The sequence below is a fragment of the Lagopus leucura genome, unplaced genomic scaffold (assembly GCF_019238085.1).
Source record: "Lagopus leucura isolate 7727_CA_CO unplaced genomic scaffold, USGS_WTPT01 Super-Scaffold_73, whole genome shotgun sequence".
Lineage (NCBI taxonomy): Eukaryota > Metazoa > Chordata > Aves > Galliformes > Phasianidae > Lagopus > Lagopus leucura.
Window position 1 is genome coordinate 16,528,814 of NW_024962252.1, and position 21,249 is coordinate 16,550,062.

The 21,249-nt window shown below is 38.8% G+C and overlaps 2 protein-coding genes across 22 annotated transcripts in view; both read left to right on the top strand.

Annotated features, from left to right (window-relative positions):
* LOC122194359 (muscular LMNA interacting protein) overlaps nucleotides 1–9,856 on the top strand; it is a 65,116-nt gene extending 55,260 nt beyond the window's left edge. For 2 of the 9 annotated variants that reach the window (XM_042895365.1, XM_042895362.1), the window contains 3 exons: nucleotides 2,197–2,253; nucleotides 7,456–7,490; nucleotides 9,535–9,856. In XM_042895365.1, the coding sequence (XP_042751299.1) occupies nucleotides 2,197–2,253; nucleotides 7,456–7,482 (84 nt within the window). In that variant the 3' untranslated portion in view covers nucleotides 7,483–7,490; nucleotides 9,535–9,856. Of the gene's footprint in view, nucleotides 1–2,196; nucleotides 2,254–7,455; nucleotides 7,491–9,534 lie in introns of those variants that run through there. The other 7 variants (XM_042895366.1, XM_042895363.1, XR_006183122.1 and 4 more) reach the window with 4 other exon arrangements.
* Nucleotides 9,857–14,030: 4,174 nt separating this feature from the next.
* Nucleotides 14,031–21,249, top strand: part of TINAG (tubulointerstitial nephritis antigen) — a 47,337-nt gene continuing 40,118 nt past the window's right edge. For 4 of the 13 annotated variants that reach the window (XM_042883528.1, XM_042883610.1, XM_042883618.1 and 1 more), the window contains exon 1: nucleotides 14,031–18,086. In XM_042883528.1, the coding sequence (XP_042739462.1) occupies nucleotides 17,717–18,086 (370 nt within the window). In that variant the 5' untranslated portion in view covers nucleotides 14,031–17,716. The remainder of the gene's footprint in view (nucleotides 18,087–21,249) is intronic. The other 9 variants (XM_042883562.1, XM_042883554.1, XM_042883573.1 and 6 more) reach the window with 9 other exon arrangements.

The window sequence follows — 21,249 nt, forward strand, 5'->3', positions numbered from 1 at the left end:
CCACTCATTTTCCTTCAATTAAACATCTACAAAGTAATTGATACTAAGAGAGCCTGTCCAGAAAATATAGATTATTTTCCTTCTCCATGGGGACTGTTATAAATATTGACTTTCTAGCTTGAAAAGAAGGTGCTATCAAAATAAAAGAAGCAAACATATCTTGTGGACAAAAAAGGATGATTATAGGTCAGGTCTAAGGAGGAACACGAGACCTCATACTCAGGAAACAACATAAGGAAGAATTAAGACTTAGAGAGGCAGTTTAGGTGAATATAGTGGAATAGTGAATAGTTGGCAATGAATCCTGGCAAAAAAGGCAAGGACAAGAAACAAAATAAAAGTACATTTTTCATTGATTGGCTGAACGTGCAACTTAAAATAAAGAGTTGCTATATTCTCAGATCACTACCTGACTTGGGATATTTTCTTTCTTTCAATAAGTGAACCTCTCAGAGGGCTTAGCTGAACATCAGCAAGTAAGCAGAAAATGATCTTCTGTCTTCTTTTAGTGATTAGCTCTTTCTACTTTTCATGGAATACAGAGATGCCGTATTCTTGAGCCAATATGTAATTCATCACAGGTTTCATTTAATTGAAATAAGCTCATGAAGATACTGCAAATGCAGCTAGAATATTGCACCTATGTTATTGTCAAGGACTGTCTGGATGAGGAGCTGCGAGATATGGTTTAGTAGCTTGTGGTAGCAGTGGTAATGAGAAGATGGTTGGACTAGACGATCTTAGAGGTCGTTTCCAACCATGTGATTCTATGATTCTATGACTCTATGACTGCCCAGCCTCAGTAGCTGCAGCATGCAGGGTTTGGAAATGGGAATTCACTCTCCCGTGTAGGCTGTTAAATATCTCCTGTGTTTGTTGTAAGAGCTGCACTGCAGCAGTAGAGTGCCTCAGTGGCTGTGCTGGCTGAAGTCAGGAGTCACGTCTGTGATATGGCAGGGATCTTGCTGCCAAGAAAGTCAAGTCTCTTTACCCCTTTAACCCTCTGTTGTCTAACATTGTTCTCTTGCCTGTAGATTAAATCAAATTATTACCTGAAGTTATTCACTTGCCTTTCCATTTGGGGCAAAAAAAAAAAAAAAAAAAAAAAAAAAAGGAAAAGTCAAATGTTTCAAAGCTGCTGCTGCTGTTGTAAGAGTTGGCTTCTGCTTCACTGAAAATGAAGCAGGGAAAATTTACGAAAGCGGAGAGCAATAAATAGCAAATCCATAATATAATTATAAACTGAGTAAATTTCATTTCGGTGTCTCTCTTTCCTAATAGAGACATTTTGACAGATCAGCTTCTTAAAAAGCTCTGTTTAAAAATTAATTTTCCTAGGGCAAGACTGGTATTTCTTTTAAAGAACGCATCATATGATAAGTTACTATTAGCTCTAAATACCAAAACAAAGTAGTGCTTTTGATAGATTGAAAATTGCAAGGTTCTTTCTACATTATATTTCCACAAATCTAAAATACCACAACCCCAATATTTTCACCGTCTTTTCCTCTAAAGAAGATGTTTAGATTACTGCATATGAAAACCTCACAAACTTGGGACCTTAACGTTGCATATATGAACTCTGTCTTATCTATTTACTTATGTCCTCTTAAATTTTATTGTAATTTGTATGGTTCATCACTTGAGTCACATCCATCAAACTTTATTACACTCAAAATACTGGGAAATTATAAATTCTGTTCTGCACATGCTAATTACTGCAATATTTTTTTATTTAAATTTTTACATGATTTGTATTTATGAAATTTAAGACCAAATAGAGGTCTTTTAGAGCTAATTTAAGAAAACAGATATTCAAAATAATGGAAATATGACTGCAGTTTTAAATAACTTTATGTGCATTATCTCATACTGAATATATATAAGGCAGATTCTCTTGCTGTGATTTCGTCTTGAGATACTTTTTTCAAAATGGAAAGCAATTTATCCCTCCCTTACAATTATGGGAAGATGATACAACAGAGAACAAGCTATGCATTGAAAGAGGTTTTCATAGAGACAAGGAGTAGTAAGCATACAGATCCTGTTGAACATTGCTGCATTGCTATTTGAACAACTGGGGATACTGGCTTTCATTATAAAATCTTTGTGATAGGTAGAAATTGAACTGATAACTGTTGCTTTTTTTCCTGTTTTTAACCTCATGACCTCTTCAACCTGTGACATCTTGCTCAGCAGCCCAGTCATCCCATAGTGCCTATTCCAGAAAATGAAACACTCAGCTCTAAGGAGGTAATCAGTTGACATTTAATATGCTTATGCATTTGCATGCTGTTTTTATCTTTTATTTGTGTAGCATGTGTATGAGATGAGCGAAAATGTACTGAGCTCCTGATCAGCTTTTGTCCAGTGTATGGGCTACATAAGCATTAATTATTCTTGGTGATTAATGAAGAAAAAAGACAACAGTTGTTTTGGAGACTGTTTGTATGAATTAGGGGTAAAACTAACGTTTACACTTCAGGTTTCTGGTATGTGCTACTGGGATGCTACTGAGTGGAATTTGCTATATTATGTAGTAAGACCATTTCCCAGTTTGCAGTCACTGATATGGGTACTGTTTTAAATAGAAGATGCAACAAGTGCCAGAAGCACTTCAGACAGTTAATTGTTGAAAACTTTGTAAAGGAATGTCAAGAAAACATCAGACAGCATGCAGAGAGATGGTTTGTCCAGCATCAGCATTCAGTGCCAGTTTTATTGGCCTTTGAAGAAAGACACCAATCTTCTTGAAGTCTAAACTCAGTGGTGGATTCCTTACTTTTTCACATCTCTAAGCTCAATGTAAATTACATATGTAATTTGATTAACTACTGTATTCTTTACTGCAGGCTTTGAACTGTAATAGAACATCCATAATTAAAAGATATTTTCAACATTATTTTAGAAATGTACATAAAATGCTTAACTTACTACCTATAGTAACAGTATAAGTTCAGCTGTGACACAGGAATTTTTGCTTCTGATACCTCTTTTTGTTACTGGGAATACTCTTGTAATTATGTCATAAATTTTTAGATGGTTTTAACAATATAAAAAGAAATGATAATTTTAGTTTTGCAACACACTGTTTTTCCATTCTTATTTTGAGGCAAGATTCTGGTCTACTTAAAAGCAGCAAAATGAGCATTTAAAAAAAAGAAAAGGGCATTTGCCAGTAATTGCTACAAAATACATGAGTTTCTTATAAATGTGGAAGGAGTTTTGAGGGCAAGACCTTCACATGTTGGAGGCAGAATGCAGTCAGGCACATGTTGACTGTCTTCTCAGTTTGTTGACAGAGTCTGTTAATACATCCTCACAGTTCATCTTGGGTTCTATTGTAAAAAGATTAAGAAATAGAAAAAGAATAAAGAAGAAAGGTAAGCATCTCACTAGGAGGATCATCGACTACTGTTCAGCACCAGATAATGTGAGTGATGAATGCAGCACAGCCTCTTATCTTCAAGTGCAGTCCCCGCCTTTCTGGCCAGTCCCTGGTTCTCTCATGGGCAGTTATATGGTTTATGCTGTAGACCATTCCCAAGTTCTCTCATGGGCAGTTATATGGTTTATGCTGTAGACCATTCCCAAGTGCCTTCACAAAACAAAGTTAGACAATTAACAGCTTGATCAGCTTCTCACATGATAGGTGCTTTTTCAGTTTTAATCTTAATTTTACATTTTTTTTTACCTGTAAAGTTTTTGATAGGAACCTCTCCTGACTCAAGCAACAGTTTGTGCTGGATTTATGCTTTATGGGGTTATGTAACATAAAAGGCTCCACCTAATGTAGTATATCCTTTATTATTAATGAAGTTATGTTTGGATGTAGAGGTGGTTAGGAAAAGTTCTGCCAAGTGACAAGGCCAACATTATTCTTACTGCTGTAATAAAGTCTGTATTTCTCCATCTCTGCCCTCATCAACCCTTTTTTCTTTATCTAAAATTACTTGTAAGCTCATACTTGGCTTCTTCATCCACAGTGTTACTCCCTGAGAGCTAAAAAAGCGGTGTGTGAAAGTCAGTATGATTTATGTATTTCCAGAAAAAGAACAGATGGTCACATGCAGAGTGAAACATAAATATTATTTCCTTGACCTTTACAAAGGATGAGATGGCAAAGAAGAGTCTTTGCTACTTTCTACTTAGTAATTCAGGTTGTTTTCCTCAAAGTAAAGTATTCACCACTGGAAAAAAAAAAAAAAAAAAAAAAAAAAAAAAAAGTTATCTTTGTATGCTGTTCTTCATGCAGCATCAGCTTCATTATATAAAAACACAAAACAAATCAGGCCTGTCTCCTTCCTGTGAAAGCAGGAAAACAAATAAGTAAGCATTTCCTCCCTTTAAAATCCTTCCCTACACCCAATGCTATTTAGTTGGAGGACATCTGAAGGATACTCCTGCAAAAACTAACCAAGAGATAGGATAGTAATTTCCCATACTTACAGTCTTCAATTAACCTAGTGTTTGCCCACATCATAGTGTGTGACTGGTGTTGCAATTACTCTCAGAATTATACTGAGTCAGAATATTTATAGAGAGCATAGGGCATATGTCCCTGTAAAGTCATAAAAAGGCAATGCAGGTGCTAAATGTATGTACTCATTACCTTTATTCATATAGAACTTGGAAAGTCCCAAGTCTATTGTACAATTACTTTAGGTTCATGTAATCTTTTGCTTCAGCTGTTGCTCCGTCTTATCTATTTGTTATTGCTAAGAAATCTGCAATTATTATTTAGTATCTGGCATCTTTCCATGTAAGGTCACTATTCATAAAAAGGCACCATGAGAAAATGTTGATTCCATTGACTTCAGTGGAGACAGTATTTCACTTCAGTAAAAGAAGCAATTAATCTGCCCTGCTTCAATTAAAAAAAAAAAAAAAATTCAAATGTTCTTTAAAATATAAATTATTTGAAATGTCAGTAAGGCCCAAAGTTCTGTTATATATTGCTCTTTATTTATTTAAGAAGTGTATCTGGTCAGAGGTCAACATTTCTATTAATCATTAACAGATTCTATATATAAGAAAGGAAGTGTACTCATTACACTGTACTAAAGAGTTTATGTAGGTGGTTTTATGCTAGACCAAGACCCAACCCAAGTGACAGTTTCAGAAGTAATGTTCTTCCAGCTAAAAATAATGGCATCTGGATTTCCAAACAAAGTCCCAGAGTTCACAAAAATCCCAACTTTTTCTGATATCACAGTCACTGTGTTTCATCTTATCTCCATATGGCCAACAGTAATTCTGGTCTGAAATAGGGTATCCTTGAGCCACAGTCCATGACATTGCAAAGCTGCAAGGGGTGAGCATGCAGAGCGGAGGCCAACTTGAGTGTTGTCTGGAAGGGAGGTGCAAAAGAATGGTACAGACCGCTCTCTCACTGAGGTTATCTAGACAGCCTGGGGCTGCTGGTGCTTAGGTATTCTGTAATGATCCATCTCTAAGGTGCCTTTCAATACTTTTTTAGCTGGTAGTAAAGAAAATCCTTGTCAGAGCAAGAACAGGGATATCGCAGATACACAAAACAAGAGAGAACTCTATCCACAGCAGTTGTAATATCAGATCCCTTGCTCAAGCACCCTCTTCTTCCATTTGGTGCCAAATGGATCACAGATAGGTTGAGAATTGCATTTGAAGCACTGCTGTTGTTCAGACTTGATAAAATACCAATGGAACTAGAGGGTATTAGGTTATTCATAAACACTGCATAGATAGAGGGTAGGCATGGAGTCTAAGGCAGCATAAGGCAGTAAATAATAAAGAAAAAGGCAACAGTAAGACATTCAAAAAAGGTCTCAGATGTTCCAAATTTGATGTCACTTTCCTCCAAAATGAGAATTGCTTTAATGTGACCTGCGATCTTCAAAAGCATTTTGGAACAAAATGAACAGAACCTCTCTGAATCAGTAGTCTCACTGTCCTTAGTTTATTTTAATCAAGCCAAGGACTGGGCTCTCTCCATATCATCATAACAGTTCATTTAACTGAAAATTTAATGATGTTGCAAATGAACATTACAAATAAGAATATCTACTGCTTTGATTAAAGGAGTAAGAATTTCAAGTGTTAGTTGGGATAAGTTCTCCAACATCACAAATGGATGCTAATTGGGAACAGTAAGCTATGAACATCTGGTCTTACAAATAGAGAGGTCCAAATGGCATGTTTGTAAAGTCTGAAAAAAATCAGATAGATGATTTATATTAGTTTATAATTTGTGTTAGTTCTTTTTTTTTTTTAATAATTTCTAATGATTTAAATTTTATAACATTTAATATATTACAGTTACAACAAGAAATATGTGTTTACAGCAGGTATTTGGGTAATACTTTTTGGCAGCTTCAACAATATCTTCTTGTTATGAAAGGGCAGTAGATCACCATGCATTAGCAAGGAAAAACATTTTCTGAATGTATTGAATATTGTTTCTATTGGGCTCTGTATAACAATAATTACACTGCATCTACTACATGCTAAATTTATATTAAAAAGGATGCTAGCACCCCGCAGAGAATAATAATTCTCAGTCTCTGAAGGAATGGCATATGACATTGCTGTAATTAATGCAACCCTATATGAGGTTAGCCTTCGCCACCACACAGATATAAGAAATCCTGTTCAGCTGGGAGTCAACCATGCTTTGGGTCCCTCTCTGACTGCCCAGCCAGTCAGTAACTGACCTGCAATTGTATGGGATTGTTCGCTTACTCATCCCAGATCCAGATTTTGCATTTGTCTTTGTTGAAACAGCTCCTGCTGGCCCATTCCTCCATCCTGGCAAAGAGCTCCAAAATGGGGGCTGTATCCTCATCATAGCAGTCTGTTTCTGTTCTCCAAGTTACTAACATTCACAGACATCATGGGCTCTTTCTCCACCCAGCTCCCTGGTGTCTGATGGTCACCTGTGGAATGCCACCTGGAACAGTGACTTTGAACAGCTGACTACTACGTTTTTAAATCAGTAGTACCACCAGTTATTTATCTGAGACAGAACTCTGCAGTCCTCTCTCCTCCTTACTTTGGGTACGTGGTTACTATAGAAGACTGTGGAAAGCGCTCCTAAGGTAGAGGAAAGCAATATCCATGCCACGTGACTACAAGATGGGCCACATCCTGTGTCCTCGTGGGACGTGGTCTGAAAAAGAAATGGGAACCCAACATGAGTTTGAAACATCTTCTGCTGTGCATTTAGCCAGAGTAATGCTTTGTCTTTTGAAATTTGCTCTCCAAACATGTCAGTGCATGAAAAACATCCTGAGCTCTATAAACATAGTTATAAATTAACAGTACAGGAAACCAAAGTTTTTACAGAGACCAAAAGCTTCATGAAATTGTCCACCAGCATAATATTTGCACTACTGTGTCTGTTTCACATAGTGCAATTTTAACTCACCTCTCCATTTTGTTTTCTTTTTTTTTTTTTTTTTTTTTTTTTTAATACAGGTCACCGATGAAAAAGGTTCTGTTTAGCTGTAATGGTGAGTGTTACTGTTTTTCTGACTTGATTACAGTAACACTTAGAATATGTAACTATAGCTTTAGTGTCATTGTAACAAACTGATGTATATGTGTTTGCTTTGAAAAAATGGTAGAATGCATTAGCAACATGATTTATTGTTTGGATAATAAGCTGGCTGTGTTTGGTGAGTGACTTTCCATTAATAATTACAAATACAGAATAATTTCACTTTTTAGCACGAAGTCAAAATTAAATTTATTTTAAGTAGGTAATCAAGCAGGTGGAAAAAATTGAGGTATGGTTTGGAATTAGAATGTGTAGTAAAAATAAAATGAATATTATTTTATATTTGAGTGCATAACCACATAATGTCATTAAAATGAATAGTTTCTTGTAGTTAAACAGTGCCGTGTTGCAAATAATGTGCTGTACTTGAGTGTAGACACAATTTAGCACTTAACAGGGGAGGATAGCAAATAAGTTGTATAGAAAAAGCTGAACTGTTCAAGACATGTTTGGTTATAGTCTTCAGAGGAAAAGATTAATTGTGACTAAATGTTTAATTCTGTTAATTCTTAGAATTTGGAAGTAGGAATATGGAGAGAATAGAAAGAGAACACCTTAAGGAATACTTAGGTGAACTGGATGTATTTAGTTTCATCCCAATGAAACACCCTTAAGTGCTTAACCAAAACTATTTCTCAAACTAACAATTAGCATGATAAGGAAATTCACAAAAAAACAAACAAAAACAAAACAAAACAAAACAAAACAAAACAAAAAAAAACTGCAAAAAAGTCAAACATGATGTCGTGTCTAACAAAGGACGAAAGGAAGATCTACATAATTTCAGAAAAGTCAGTGCTAATATTGTTTCCAAGATACTGGAACAAATCATTAAGCAATCCATTTGTAGGCACCCAGAGATAGTAAGCACATAAGGGAACTTGCACAGGGACGGGTCAGAAACAAGTCCTATCAACTTGAACTCATTTCCTTCTTTGACAGCAAAACAGATATAAGGGATATGATTGATATAGTTCTTTGATGCAGACCCACATGACATACATAAGCAAGCAGAACAGATATGGACTAAATTAAATACACACAAGGTAGATGTGCAACTGATAGGAAAGCTGAGCTTTGAGAACAATCATTTGTTGCTAAAATGGGAAAACACCTCACAGAGACTTCCACAATGCTTTCTTCTGGCTCTGTACAACATTAACTAGTTGCTCGGCTGAATGGACAGTACATTAATCAGATTTACAGATAATCCCCACTTGGGACTGAAGACAATGACAAGGGACAGAAAAGCACAGATAGAAGTGGGATGACAATAATAACATAGGAAAGAATCTGAAGATTACAGGAGAACACAAACTGAATCTGAGTTGGGGAAGCAATGCTGCTACAAAAAAATGCCATTCAAAGGAAATGCTGAAGGGAGTGCTTACAGTATAATGGAAGAAAATCCTCATTTCTGTTCATTGTTAGTGAAGAACAAGTTGCAGTGTTATGTTCCATCCTGAGCACTATTAGGAAGAGAGACTGATGCTGTGGAAAACGAATAGCAGATTTAGAGAGGATTTAAAGCTTTCGGTTTCTTCACATAGGAAAAAAAAGAGCAGAGCCACATCTGGTTGCATCTCTTCATAATGCATCATTGTAAAGGAGTATTAGTCACTTCTCCAACCTCCCTGAGAGTGAGAGGGAAAGAAATGGACCTAAATTTCAGGATGAGGGACATAATGCAGAATTAGGACAGCTGCAGCTACATGGGAATGCAGTGCTCCAACAGACTTTCTGAGGCTACTGCAAAGGTGAGAAGAATCTCATAAGGCAGGACTGGTACCAGCTGCGCTTTGTCCCAAACCTTAAAACAAAAGAAGTGGATGAATTTTTCTTCATGTTTTTTTTTTTTTTTTTTGTTTGTTTGTTTGTTTTTCCTGTGAAAATAGGAGTGAAATTTATTAGCCAGCTTATCTGATTTATACTGTTTGCAAATCTCAGTTTTACCATTTTTGGCTATTTTTGTTCATTTGGAAACTCTTCTTTTACAGCCTCAAATTAGGATCGAAAGATCAAACCACAGAGTATTTTTGGGCCTTTTTCTCTGCTGAGAAGGAGTCTACAATGCACGTGTTATCTAAAGCACCATTAAAAAAAAAATGCTTCCAGTATGCTAATTGCTAATATTATTTCAAAAGATAATTCTATGTACTAGCATAATTAACCCCTGAGGTACACATACAAATGTGCCATATTTATATACCACTTATTGAAGTGCTTGCCAGTTTAAAAGATGCCTAAAATAACACAGCATATTTTATTTAGAAATAATATAAATGTCAAAATTCAATAAAGGTGTATTTTTGTTGCAAAGTCTTTGTTGTGGTTCTTATTTTCATTTCTGTAAATGTGTCTCCTTGTACTTCAAGCAGCTGAGTCTGGATGTCAGCCCCATTGGAAAGGATTGCTCCCACACTCTTCGCCTTGGTCACGTTTTGCTGTCATGCAGATGCTTATGTTCTGTGAAGTACTCATAGAATTATTCAGCACCTACAGGCTCTTCCCTGCCATGAGATGCTCATAGCCCTGCAGGCCTGGAAGTGCCAGCTGGCGAGGGCAGACAGAGCTATGAGCTCTACCTAGCAAACTTCGACGAACCACTACTATCTTCTACACTTTACGCTGTTCTCGTTTTGACCCTGTGTTGCTTCAACAGACTGGGTCTTGTCTGAGCCTGAATCTTAAATAATTTTCTTTCAAAACGGATTGTGAAAGTCCAAGGACGCTGTTTGTCTGTGCCTGTGTGAGTCACTGGCTTCTCCCTGCTCCCTCGATCCTTTGAACTTATACATCAGCCTACAGGTACAAGCACACCAGGGACTTCTGCATCACAGCCTGGTGTGTGGGAGCACTTCACCTCCTCACACACTGCTACATGTTGAGGTTAGGATTAATAATTGTAAGGAGATGTTCTGCTGCTTCCATTAAAATTAAAATGATGAACTAATTTATAAAATCATCAATTAAAACGTTTACATTAAAGTCAGTTTAAATGGAATAGTCCTAAGGGTACTCAGCCTCTTGTACTACAGGACCTGCATTTAAGCTGCTTAACTGCAGAACTGTGGAAATGGAAATGAAAAAATAGAATCATAGAAAAGTTTGGTACATTTTAGCCCTAAATTAATCCAGGTAGCAGATCAAGGCCCAGGGTAGAAGGAACAGAAGAAAACTATTAGAACTGTAGGAAAGACAAAGGAAGGACCCCCTTCTTTACCTCTGGTTTGGTGAGTTTCTTCATCTGTACATATTTTACAAACACATCCCTATCTGTTCAAATGGCTTCTGTCTGTGAATGAAAAAGGAGACTGTGTCAGCAATTACAGCCTAGGGAGTCTGCTCCTCAGAGACTAATGGGAAAAGAATTCAGAGAAAAATCCTTGAAGGGGAGATTACAAAGAGCAAAAGTTGTCATGAAAAAATTGATTGCTTTTTCAACAGCACTATAAAATTAATGTATGCTGCTTATTCAATAGTGTAATATATTTAGCTCAGATTTGGATGCCTTTACTCTGCCTTTAGTCATTCTTTTCCTGGTAAACTACAAATTCCCATCAGGATACCAATAACTGCATATGTTAGTGAAAGCTTGTATTTTCCTTTTCTTTCTCTTATCTTCTTTCGCAGGCTAACATACACAGTATTCATCACATCCTCTGGTTGCTTCTGGTATTTCTATTGTTGCCACATGCTACAGTCCAATCTGGCAAACTAACAAAACAAAAACATTAAGGTTGGTTCAAATGATCAGAAGTGAAATTTGGCAATCACAAAGTGTATATCTGGGTGATATATACAGGCTATGAATAGAAGGTTCATAGTTCACTGTGTGAGAAAGAATGATTTGCTGCATCAGACTACGTGCAGCCCTTGCCTGCAGGCTTCAGCTGTCTGGGATCCTAAGCCTGGTTTGTTCTGGCACACTTCTGTGGTCTTGACTCAGTTTTAATGAGAAATATGCTTAAAGATCAGAAAGTTCACCAGCTGAAGCTATGCAAAATGAGTAAAATCACAGAAAGCAGAGTATGGTTGAAAAGGTAATAGAAGCACCTCAAGGATTGAGAAGTAAAAACTCCATGCCTTGAGGGATAAAAAAAACACCCTTAAAAGCAGAGAATCAGAAAGTGGTAACTCAGCAACACAGAGGATCAGCCTGTTCTGAGAACCAGGATGCACAATTCCCGCTTAACTGATGCTTGCATGCCCAGCATGTTCACCAGCATCTTATCAGGGTTGGTGAGCATATTAATAGTATCTCATTAGTTGTAGTTCTCATTAGCCAAGGCATAACTGCTTCATAAGAAACTTATTCTATATCATTCTTGCAATCACTTTGTACATCTTAAAAGGTGTCTGATCAAAAATGATCTGGTGACTATGCAAGACTGCTGTCATTGATTCAAGGAGTGCCATCTAGCAATATACAGGGTGTCCTTGCACTGGGTCAAGGCAACATCCATTACCAATACAAGCTGAGGGATGAAAGCATTGAGTGCAGCCCTGACGAAAAAGATCTAGGGATACTGGTGGATGGGAAGCTGGACATGAGCCAGCAATGTGCTCTCGCTGTTCAGAAGGCCAACCATATCCCAAGCTGCATCAAAAGCAGTGTGACCAGCAGTTCAAGGGAAGCACTGCACTGGTGAGACCTCATCTGGAGTACTGCATCCAGATGTGGAGTCCTCAGTACAGGAGAGACATGGACCTGCTGGAGTGCATCCAGAGCCACAAAAATGATCAAAGAGATGGAATGCCTCTCCTATGGGGACAGGCTGGGAGAGCTGGGGCTGGTCAGAGAAGGAAGGCTCTTGGAGAAGGGAAGGCTCTGAGGTGACCTTTCAGTATCTGAAGGCAAGCTACAGGAAAGAAGGGGACTGACTCTTGCACAGTGTCTGTGGTAATAGAACAAGGGGAAATGATTTCAAGCATAAAGAGGGTAGATTTAGGTTAGATCCAGAGACGTGGTTGATGCCCCACTCCTGGAGACCTTCAAGGCAAGGTTGGATCAGGCCCTGGGCAACTTGACCTAGCTGTAGATGTCCCTGTTCACTGCAGGGGATTTGGACGAGATGATCTTTAAAGGTCCCTTCTAACTCTAAGGATTCTATGATTCTGTGATTCTACTTCTACACCAGTCATTCACCACAAAGCAATGGCATGGAGTACCTTAAACATGAACAGAAGAGAGTGCTCTGGGCTGGCTCCTTTGGAAGAGGTCTGGTGACTCTCACATTGCAATGATATCAAACTTAACACTTGCATGTATCCCAAACACCTCTGAGCCTGCTTGGATGCAAGAAACATGGATGATTTGTTCAGTCTGGGAAAACCACCTGTACTTCTGCCTTTGTAATCTGCTTCTCTGAAAGGGTGGTCATGCACTGGAACAGGCTGTCCAAGGAGGTGGTGGAGTTACTGTCCCTGGAATTGTTCCACAAACGTGTAGATGTGGGACATGGGGATGTGGCTTAGTGAGCAATATTGGTGGTTGGTGTTCAGTTGGACTAGATGATGTTGGAGGTCTTTTCCAACCTCAATGATTCTATAATTCTACAGTCACAGAAGATTTAGGCTTAAGGTACCAGCAGTCACTGGCAGGATCAGAAATGGCCTCATATTTGAAATGAACATGAGTGAGTATACATCTGCCATGCAATAGTGACACAACATCCTTTGAGAATCCATACTCCCTGTGAAAGATGTTACTTTCCCCTTCTCTATCATCTCTAACCAGCTGGTGAAAACTCAAACTGGGACTGGCAAACTCACTGCAGGCATCACCTCTCTGAGCTATGTGCACACTCTCATCTGTCCACAACACTCTCAATAAAAGCATAACCAAGGTGGCATGTGACCCATCAAATGGTGGGACCAAGATTTCCATCCTCAGCTGTGTTTTTTGAGAGATTCATATACAAACACAAGCCTGCTTTTTTACATAACATAAGGACTGCTTTTCCCACACTTGCCAAACCCTAGAGAAGCACTGTTGAGGAAGGCACTGACACTGTACTGGTTCGTGCACGTTCAGTTCGGTCCATTCTTCACATGTATTTACTTGACTGAATCCAGAGTGGGCTAACTATGGCCTTGGGAGCATGGCCAACAATGAGCATGAGATGGCATCATTTGGGGCTGGGAGGTTGGCTGTGGGGTGCAGCTGAGGTGGGAAGCATGCATAATGAATTGCTGTAGTGGTGTAAAGGGCAAGCCCAAACAATGCCTCGAGAGACAGTTGTCAAAGAAGGATCTCTTAATTTTATGTCTCAGCCCCTCCTGGAAGAGTACAGAACAATGTCCAAGAAATGGCCAGGTCACAGGAGGGGGCCTGCTGTCACCTTTGTTTTGGCTTGTGTCTGGTGTCTCAACCAATCCTCGAATTGGAGCCAACAACTATAGGGGCTAGAGAGGAACGTCCCTTCAATTTTTTTCTTTGATACTATAAATAGGGGATAGGAGATGCCAGCCTGGCCCTTTTTCTCCTCTGCTGCTAGCCCAGCTTCTCACTGCTGCTGCTTCCCTTCTTCGCTCTATGCGATGTGAAGTTCTCCATCGGCAGGCTTGGCGCTTGATCCAGGACTGGTGATCTCTTTCCTCCTTTTTATCTCTTTTTTCCCTCTCTTTCTGTTAAAGTTGTTATGTAATGTAAGGCTTACTTGAACTTCCTACAAAACTCCACAGCTTAGGCAGATATAGTTGTGAGGGGGTTGATGCATATAGGATAACTGTTTTATAGAATTCTGCTATAAAGTTTTTTTTCCTCTTATGTACAGATCTTGAGTATTTTTTCACTTTAATCTAACTAGGGTATTTGTGAACCCTAGGGAACCTCTCCCTTCCCTCATGGGCACAACGTGACAGGTGCAATGAGAGACAAGGCTATGAGGCTGTAGTATCCACTTGGTACCTTCTAAATAGTCTTTCACCTGTGGACCTTGACTCTTCTTGAGCATTTGCATGTGTGTGAAGAACCAGTTTTCTTTGGCATGGGCGATTGGGGTCAGTTTCTCTTTCTCTAGCTTTGACTTTAACACACTGGTCCCAGAGTTTGCACGTAGGAAAGTGCCCTGTGGGAGGACTCTACTGATACTATTTGTCATCTCAGTGACCTCAATTCTGAGTTGCTTGTAACCATCCAGGTATCATGGTGAGAACTGAGATAGGTAGCCCTGAAAGGTTTTAATTAAAAGTGGCACTGCTTGGTACTGTGATAACAACTCAAAGCAGTGAGGTGCCAGGCAGTTGCTAAATGGGGTACCTAGTGAGAAAAACATTTTAATGCAGCTTTTCTCTGCTTTAACACTATGTAGGTACATACTATTTGGAAGGGTTAATCCTATTCATCCACCAGTACATGGGAGAAAGAAAACTGTGAGATAATACGTCTGGTGACATGGTTGGCTTAAAAATTTTTTCCTCGTTGCAGCCATTAATACTAAGAAGTAGTAAATGTAATCTATAGCAGCTAGTATATACATCAATGCTGCGTTTTGTGCAAGGTGTCACTAGCTAAGTTGCCTTTGAGTTCAAAGAAAGAGATGGTCTATATCTCTGCAGAATTTGAACTCACGATAAGCAATTGCACGTTCTCTTCGATACAGTGAGCTGTGTCTACTGGCAAATGAGATAGCTGAGGATTGGTGCCCTGGCTGAGAGTCAGGCAAAGGAAAGGCAGCATAGTTCTCTGGTGGGGTGTGCTAAGTGATCTGAGCTGGGATTGACCCTCAGTACCCAGAATCTGCCTGTCCACTGCTTTCACCACTGCTCTAAAAGTGATTAGGAATGGGATTTTAAGGTGTCCAGTGGGCTCATTCAAATAGAACAGAGAGAATTTTAAAAGAAGGATGTGGAAGAGATTCCTGGACACTTTAAACTGCCTTTCATTTTGGTGCTTTGCCAAGTGTACAGTGACATTAATAACTTCTGGATTCCTGACAAGTGTGTGGTGTGTATTTTTTAACTCAAGGCTAGACAGTGGGGAGTGCTGAGAGAGATACGACTCAGATATTTTTGTACCTAACTGTGAGGACAAGAATTACAGCTATGATCCTAATTGAAGAGCTTGGCAGAGCTGGTGTGCTTGGAATAGGTTAATCTTCAATAGAGAATGAGGATTACATTTAACTGTTCCTAAATAGTTACAGATAAGTCAGCATGTGATCTCCTACTGTTTACAGAGAGCTACTTTTCTTACAAACGAAACTACTGAAATTGAAATATTTGCTGAACCAAAACAGATTTTTTTCAAAAGGCTTGAACAGATGCCAAGGGATGGACATACGGTAGCCTTCTTTGTTTCCTCTGCTTAACCAGAGTAAGGACATACACTTGTAAAATTATTTCCAAAGATCTGTTATAGCAAAGATTTTCATTTTGCTAGTGGCAGTGCAAATCAAAAGAATCATTTGCTTAGAACCACACAGAAGAAAGAAGGCATGTAGACATAAGGAAAAGGATTATCAGTTCTAGTAAGTGATTTATTTGAATTTCCATGAGCACACGTGGATGAACTTTCCTTATCTTTTATATGATGCATTATAATACTCAGTGACAGACTTAACTTTGCCCAGATTTTTGCCTCCTAAGCAAAACTAAGTTAAAAAGCACACAACAACTCCGAAGGTTACGATTTATGTGATGTACAATTTCTGCATGCTGCTGATCTCGCCTTTTCTATTGACTTCCATTCAGAAAATTGCTTTCAAAAATGAAAATAAAAATCAGGTAGTCTGATGTAATTTTCCCTCAGCCACAATTCTTTATCTGTGACAGAGACAGTGTGGGGTGCATGCCCAATGAAAACACTGCTGACTGAAATCATATTAAAGGACTGATTTTGGATTACAAGCTTGTACACATAAACACACACATATTCCCCCTGAAGGTCTCTGCCATTCCCAGCTATGCATCCAGATAGCTGTATTGCCAGCTGTGCTCTCAGGAGTCGCTGCCTTTTGATTCTGTGACCTTCTGCATCACCGAATAGCCCAGGTGTAATCACGGAGGGAAAGACTCCCTCCACTCCCTGCTGTTGACTTCTTCATGGTCTTCTCGTTCACTACCAAATAGAGAAGGAAGAATGACTACTTTTTTACCTCTGCTTTCATAGCTTTGAAGACTTAAATTGTCTTGTAACTGTTTATTTTTCAAACTATGTTATTTTTATGCAATTTAGCCTTATGTGTTACCACCCCTAGCACCTTCAAAATACTCTGCTGCTCTTTTTTTTTTATTTTTATTTTATTTTTTCCCCCTGAATATTTTAAGGTTTGGCAATAGGACCATGCAGATTTCTTCAGGAATGTGGTCCAAAAACCTGGAGCTGATGGATCAATGGTTGTTACACCACTGTTACACTTTTCAGATCTGCTCAGCTTTTCTTTGTGGTTTTATTATTCCAGCAATTTCCTCTTTAAATCAAAATGAACACTCATTGGTGGGCATTTATTACTATAGTTACTGATACTACTATGTTCATTTTGACTAAAGAAATGTGAATATTAAAATAATAGATTTGGATGATAGCTTATACTGAATATCACCTGACTTTTTAAATTTTCCCATGGTAAAACTGTAAAATCAAGCTTGTAAAGGAAAGCCAGATCAATGGAAATGAGATTGAAATGGGGCACACAGGGTATATTTACTGTAGTGACAGTCAGTGATGTATAGCCTTGCACATCAACTAGGCAAGTGCAGGTGAAATGCAATGTAAGTTTGGTACAGTTTCCAATCACATGGAAGGTAAATGAAACCAGAAGGAAAGAGATCTTCCTTTGACACCATGTGCTCATTCCTCACATTGTTTTCATTTTAGATATTTAAAACAAGATGTTTAAAATATTGGGCCATGTATATTCTGCATAATAAACCTTTACCAGAAAATTTCCCACTTGCCAAAGAACGCATCCAACATTTAATAATTATGGATGCATTGCTATAGCTCAATTTCCAGTCTGTGTCTTCTTTTTTTTTTTTTTTTTAGCTTGGGCAAATAAATCTGTTTATAACAGGTCTGAGTAATGATTAACACATACAGAGTCCTCGTAATAAAGCTGTAGTCTGCAGGTTTCTTTTCAGATTTGTGACTGGTAACTGGAGCTATTATATCTACAGTAAATGGACTGTTACTGAAGAACTGTGAGTCTTAAAAAGGTGGCTAGAGGCAGAAGAATGTGGCTCAAAAGTCAGATCTTGCTCTTATATTGCATTGCAAGTGAAGTTTGGATGGCAAAGCGGCTTGATGCTAGAAGAAATTTGACCAAGGAACATTATTCTCTTGAAGACAGTGGTTCTGCAAAGTGGAACAGGCTGAAAAGGAGTCTATATCAGGGCAAGTCCTGCAGGATACGAGGCTGCTGCACAGGAAGGAATGATGACTGCAGCTTTAACATTGCTTCCAGAGCAGCTATATGTTACTGTGACCAGTTCTGTGCCTCAGGTCCTCCTGGCCCCATAGACTGCTGCGCTGACTACTGGGATACTTGTGAGAACACCATTGAGCCCACCAGGTCTGATGAGCCTTGGCCACCTTCAGCATCAGGTGGGTATGGAGAAAAGGCTCAGATGGCATTAGTGCATCATGACAAAAATATGCTTGGAAGTAAAACTACCAATTAATCTTTAGAGTGTATGCATCCTAAAAATGTGCCTACAGATATAGTGGACAAAGGCACTGAATATGAAATCAGAGTAATAATTATGTTTGCTGCTATTTCTTTGTCTCTAGGATGTATTTTTAGAGTTGGCTAGATCCGAACTGTTGGACAGAACCACTCTTACAGCAGTTCAGTGCAGAAGTAGATGAAGGGATGTGAATAGACAGGATTTCTGGCCAACATTTTGTTCTTTTTTAGTGTTTTATTACTCAGCTTTTAGTGGAAGTTCCCCCAGGAGTACTCTAATCTCAGTCTTTTGGTTTTGTAACTAAAGATTACAGAATGGATCTACAAACATCTGGTCCTCACTTGGTTCCTGCAGAGGGTGCTAGAAGTTAGCTGGTGCTACATGTCTAGAATTGTGAATTTTAAACCTAGGCAGCTTCTTACCACGATAAATCTGGCTGAAAATATAGAGATTGTACCAAACTTTCAACAGCCTAAAACTGAAACGATAACACCATGAGCTTTAAAAATTAACTCTTTCTTCAAGGCATCTCTGCTGCTTGCAGTCCTGCAGTCAGACCACAGGCTCTTCAGGAGGCTGTGCTCTTAAGCCAGGCACACAGCCATATCTGATAAGTGGCAGCACCAAAAATGCTAAAGGCTGCAAAACAAACTTGATTTTCCAAAGTGTTTCTAATCTTCTCAAAGAACGTTGTCCAATTTGTGTAAATAAAGACATTTCTTTTGTATTTACGTAGGCTGCACTGTTGTGTATTATTTCCAGCAGACTGGGAGTTGCTCTCATGAGCTCTGCTTACACTCTAAGCACTATTTCTGCTCCAGAGCTGAGACCTTGGGGTCTAGTTTTGCAGGCTGCTCATGGAAGGAAATCACTACAGAATCTGTGGTAGTTTGCCATGTGGGTCCCGGGACAGGTGTAACTCCGACAGGTAAAAATGTAACAGGAGGTTTAGATAAGGGAATTGGTGAGGTGAAAGATTTTTATTGCCTTTTTCAATTCAACTTTTACTTCTCTTTTCACTGTTATGTAACTGTTGTACATGCCTGTCATAGATAATAATGATATTTTACCTATTTGAGCACCTTTATTTGCTCTGTAGGTGAGGTATTGTCATATTTAATTTACATCTTGCTTCAAAACAAGCTGTTGTTTTTCTGGTCCTGCTTTGTTTCTTTGTTGATGGAAAATCTTCAGCTTTCTGAAGTCTTTTTATTGGATACTTGCTATGCAAACAACCTAAAGGATTAAAGGAGAGCACCAAAGCAGGCAAAATACAGCAGGAGAAAATAAAACTCGGAAGGAATATTCTAGAACTGAAGTGTCTGAGGAATAGGGAACAAAGAATGAAATTGGAAAGAAGAAATGGAGAAAAAAGACTGAATGTCAGAAGATGAAGCAAACAACGAAGCATTTTTAGAAACACTGCAAGTGTATTGGCTAACTTTTACTAACCGAGACTGTGCTGCTGCCTTTGGCCAAGGATTGTTAAGGCACTACCGACCACATACACCTGGAAGATTTTGATCTTCTTATTGCCTGTGGTTTAGCTCTCAGTGCTTTCCGACACATGCTGCTTTAAACAAACCAATAAACTTCAGTGCTTTGCATGGGATAGAAGGAATATCAATAAAAGGGCACAATGCTGCATTTCTGCATCCCAATTTATCCACTGCCGCGGTGCACAGCACAGTAAGCTATTGTGTGCACCCTAAGCATTTGTGTGCACCAGGCTGGGGGCCACTGCAAGTATAACTTTGTGAAACTGCTTTGACTTTGTCTTTACGAACGCAGCATTCAGCAGTTTGCTGCAATGGCTTCCCTGTATCGTTTCAGGAGAAGATGTGCACACAGTCCTGTTATGTACGTCTTAGACACTGGACAGAAAGTCTGGATTTGGTGGTGGTGTTATTATTAGGAGAACTGTTAGAGTTTTATTTATAGAATGCACTTATTTTTTTGATCTTTCTGTTTCACTTACTCTGATGGTACTAAAAGCTTTATCTGAGCCAACACACTAGATCTCACAGTGGTGATGTTACAAAAGAGACACAGATTGTGATTTCACACTGTGCAGTCCGACTCTGGCCTACAGAGTATATATGTCTGGAGACATTTGAGTTACAAAACTAATTACACAGATGTTGGGGCTGATTAGGTGAGAATTACAGGAATTTGGGAAGATTGAACCAAGAGGCAATCTTGACCAAGAAAACCAAAACCAAGAGGCAGGTCCTGATTTATTAAGTCCACTTCCTTTCAAGCACAATCTTCATATAAGTCATCAGGATGCACCTGAAAATGAAATAATTTCCCACTTATTTCTCACTATATCTCCCAGAATATTAATATTTCAGTCTAATACCTTGATGGCTGGACAATCTGCCCTTTTTCTTATGCAGCTGATGTCTTTCAGCTTTGATATCTCTACTTTTTGACGCTGATGCTTTAGACACATTTAGAGGCAGTAAGTACTCCTGACCCTTCAAGTCCTAATTTTGCTAGGCTAAGGAACTCTGTTCTTAATCTTCAATTCCCCAGGCATACATTAGTAGAAAGTTTCTTTTGTACTTGTTCAGGTTTGCATTTTTTCTTGAGTGTGGGTGGGAGGGCTGCCAGCAGAGCTCCAGTGGGGCTTCCTCCTGCCGCTGATACAACACTTCAATACTTCCTTCCCTGGCTGTAAATGAAATATCTTGCTTGATGCCTACTTCCACCTACTGTCTGATCCTGGCACTGGGGCACTCTATGGCAAGTCATGACACCTGAGTAATTTGCCTTGGGTATTTTCTGAGAAATGTCTCTGCTGCTAGCAGAAATTGAATTAGAGCAGAAACTTCAGGCCTCACAGTGCTTGGGTGAGATATATCTCACCTATGTCTGTGCTAGTTCATGCAGTCTGCTGCATGATTAACAGGGTAAAATAGGCATTTATAATTAATTCATCATCTCTAGTCCACTTCTGCACTGTGGTATAAAATTAATTATGGCTTAGAGGTGAATATTTCTCTCATGTCAATGAAGGAGATCTTCATTTGTACCTTTAGGCTTACCAGTATCTGTAGAGGAAGCATGAAAAATAC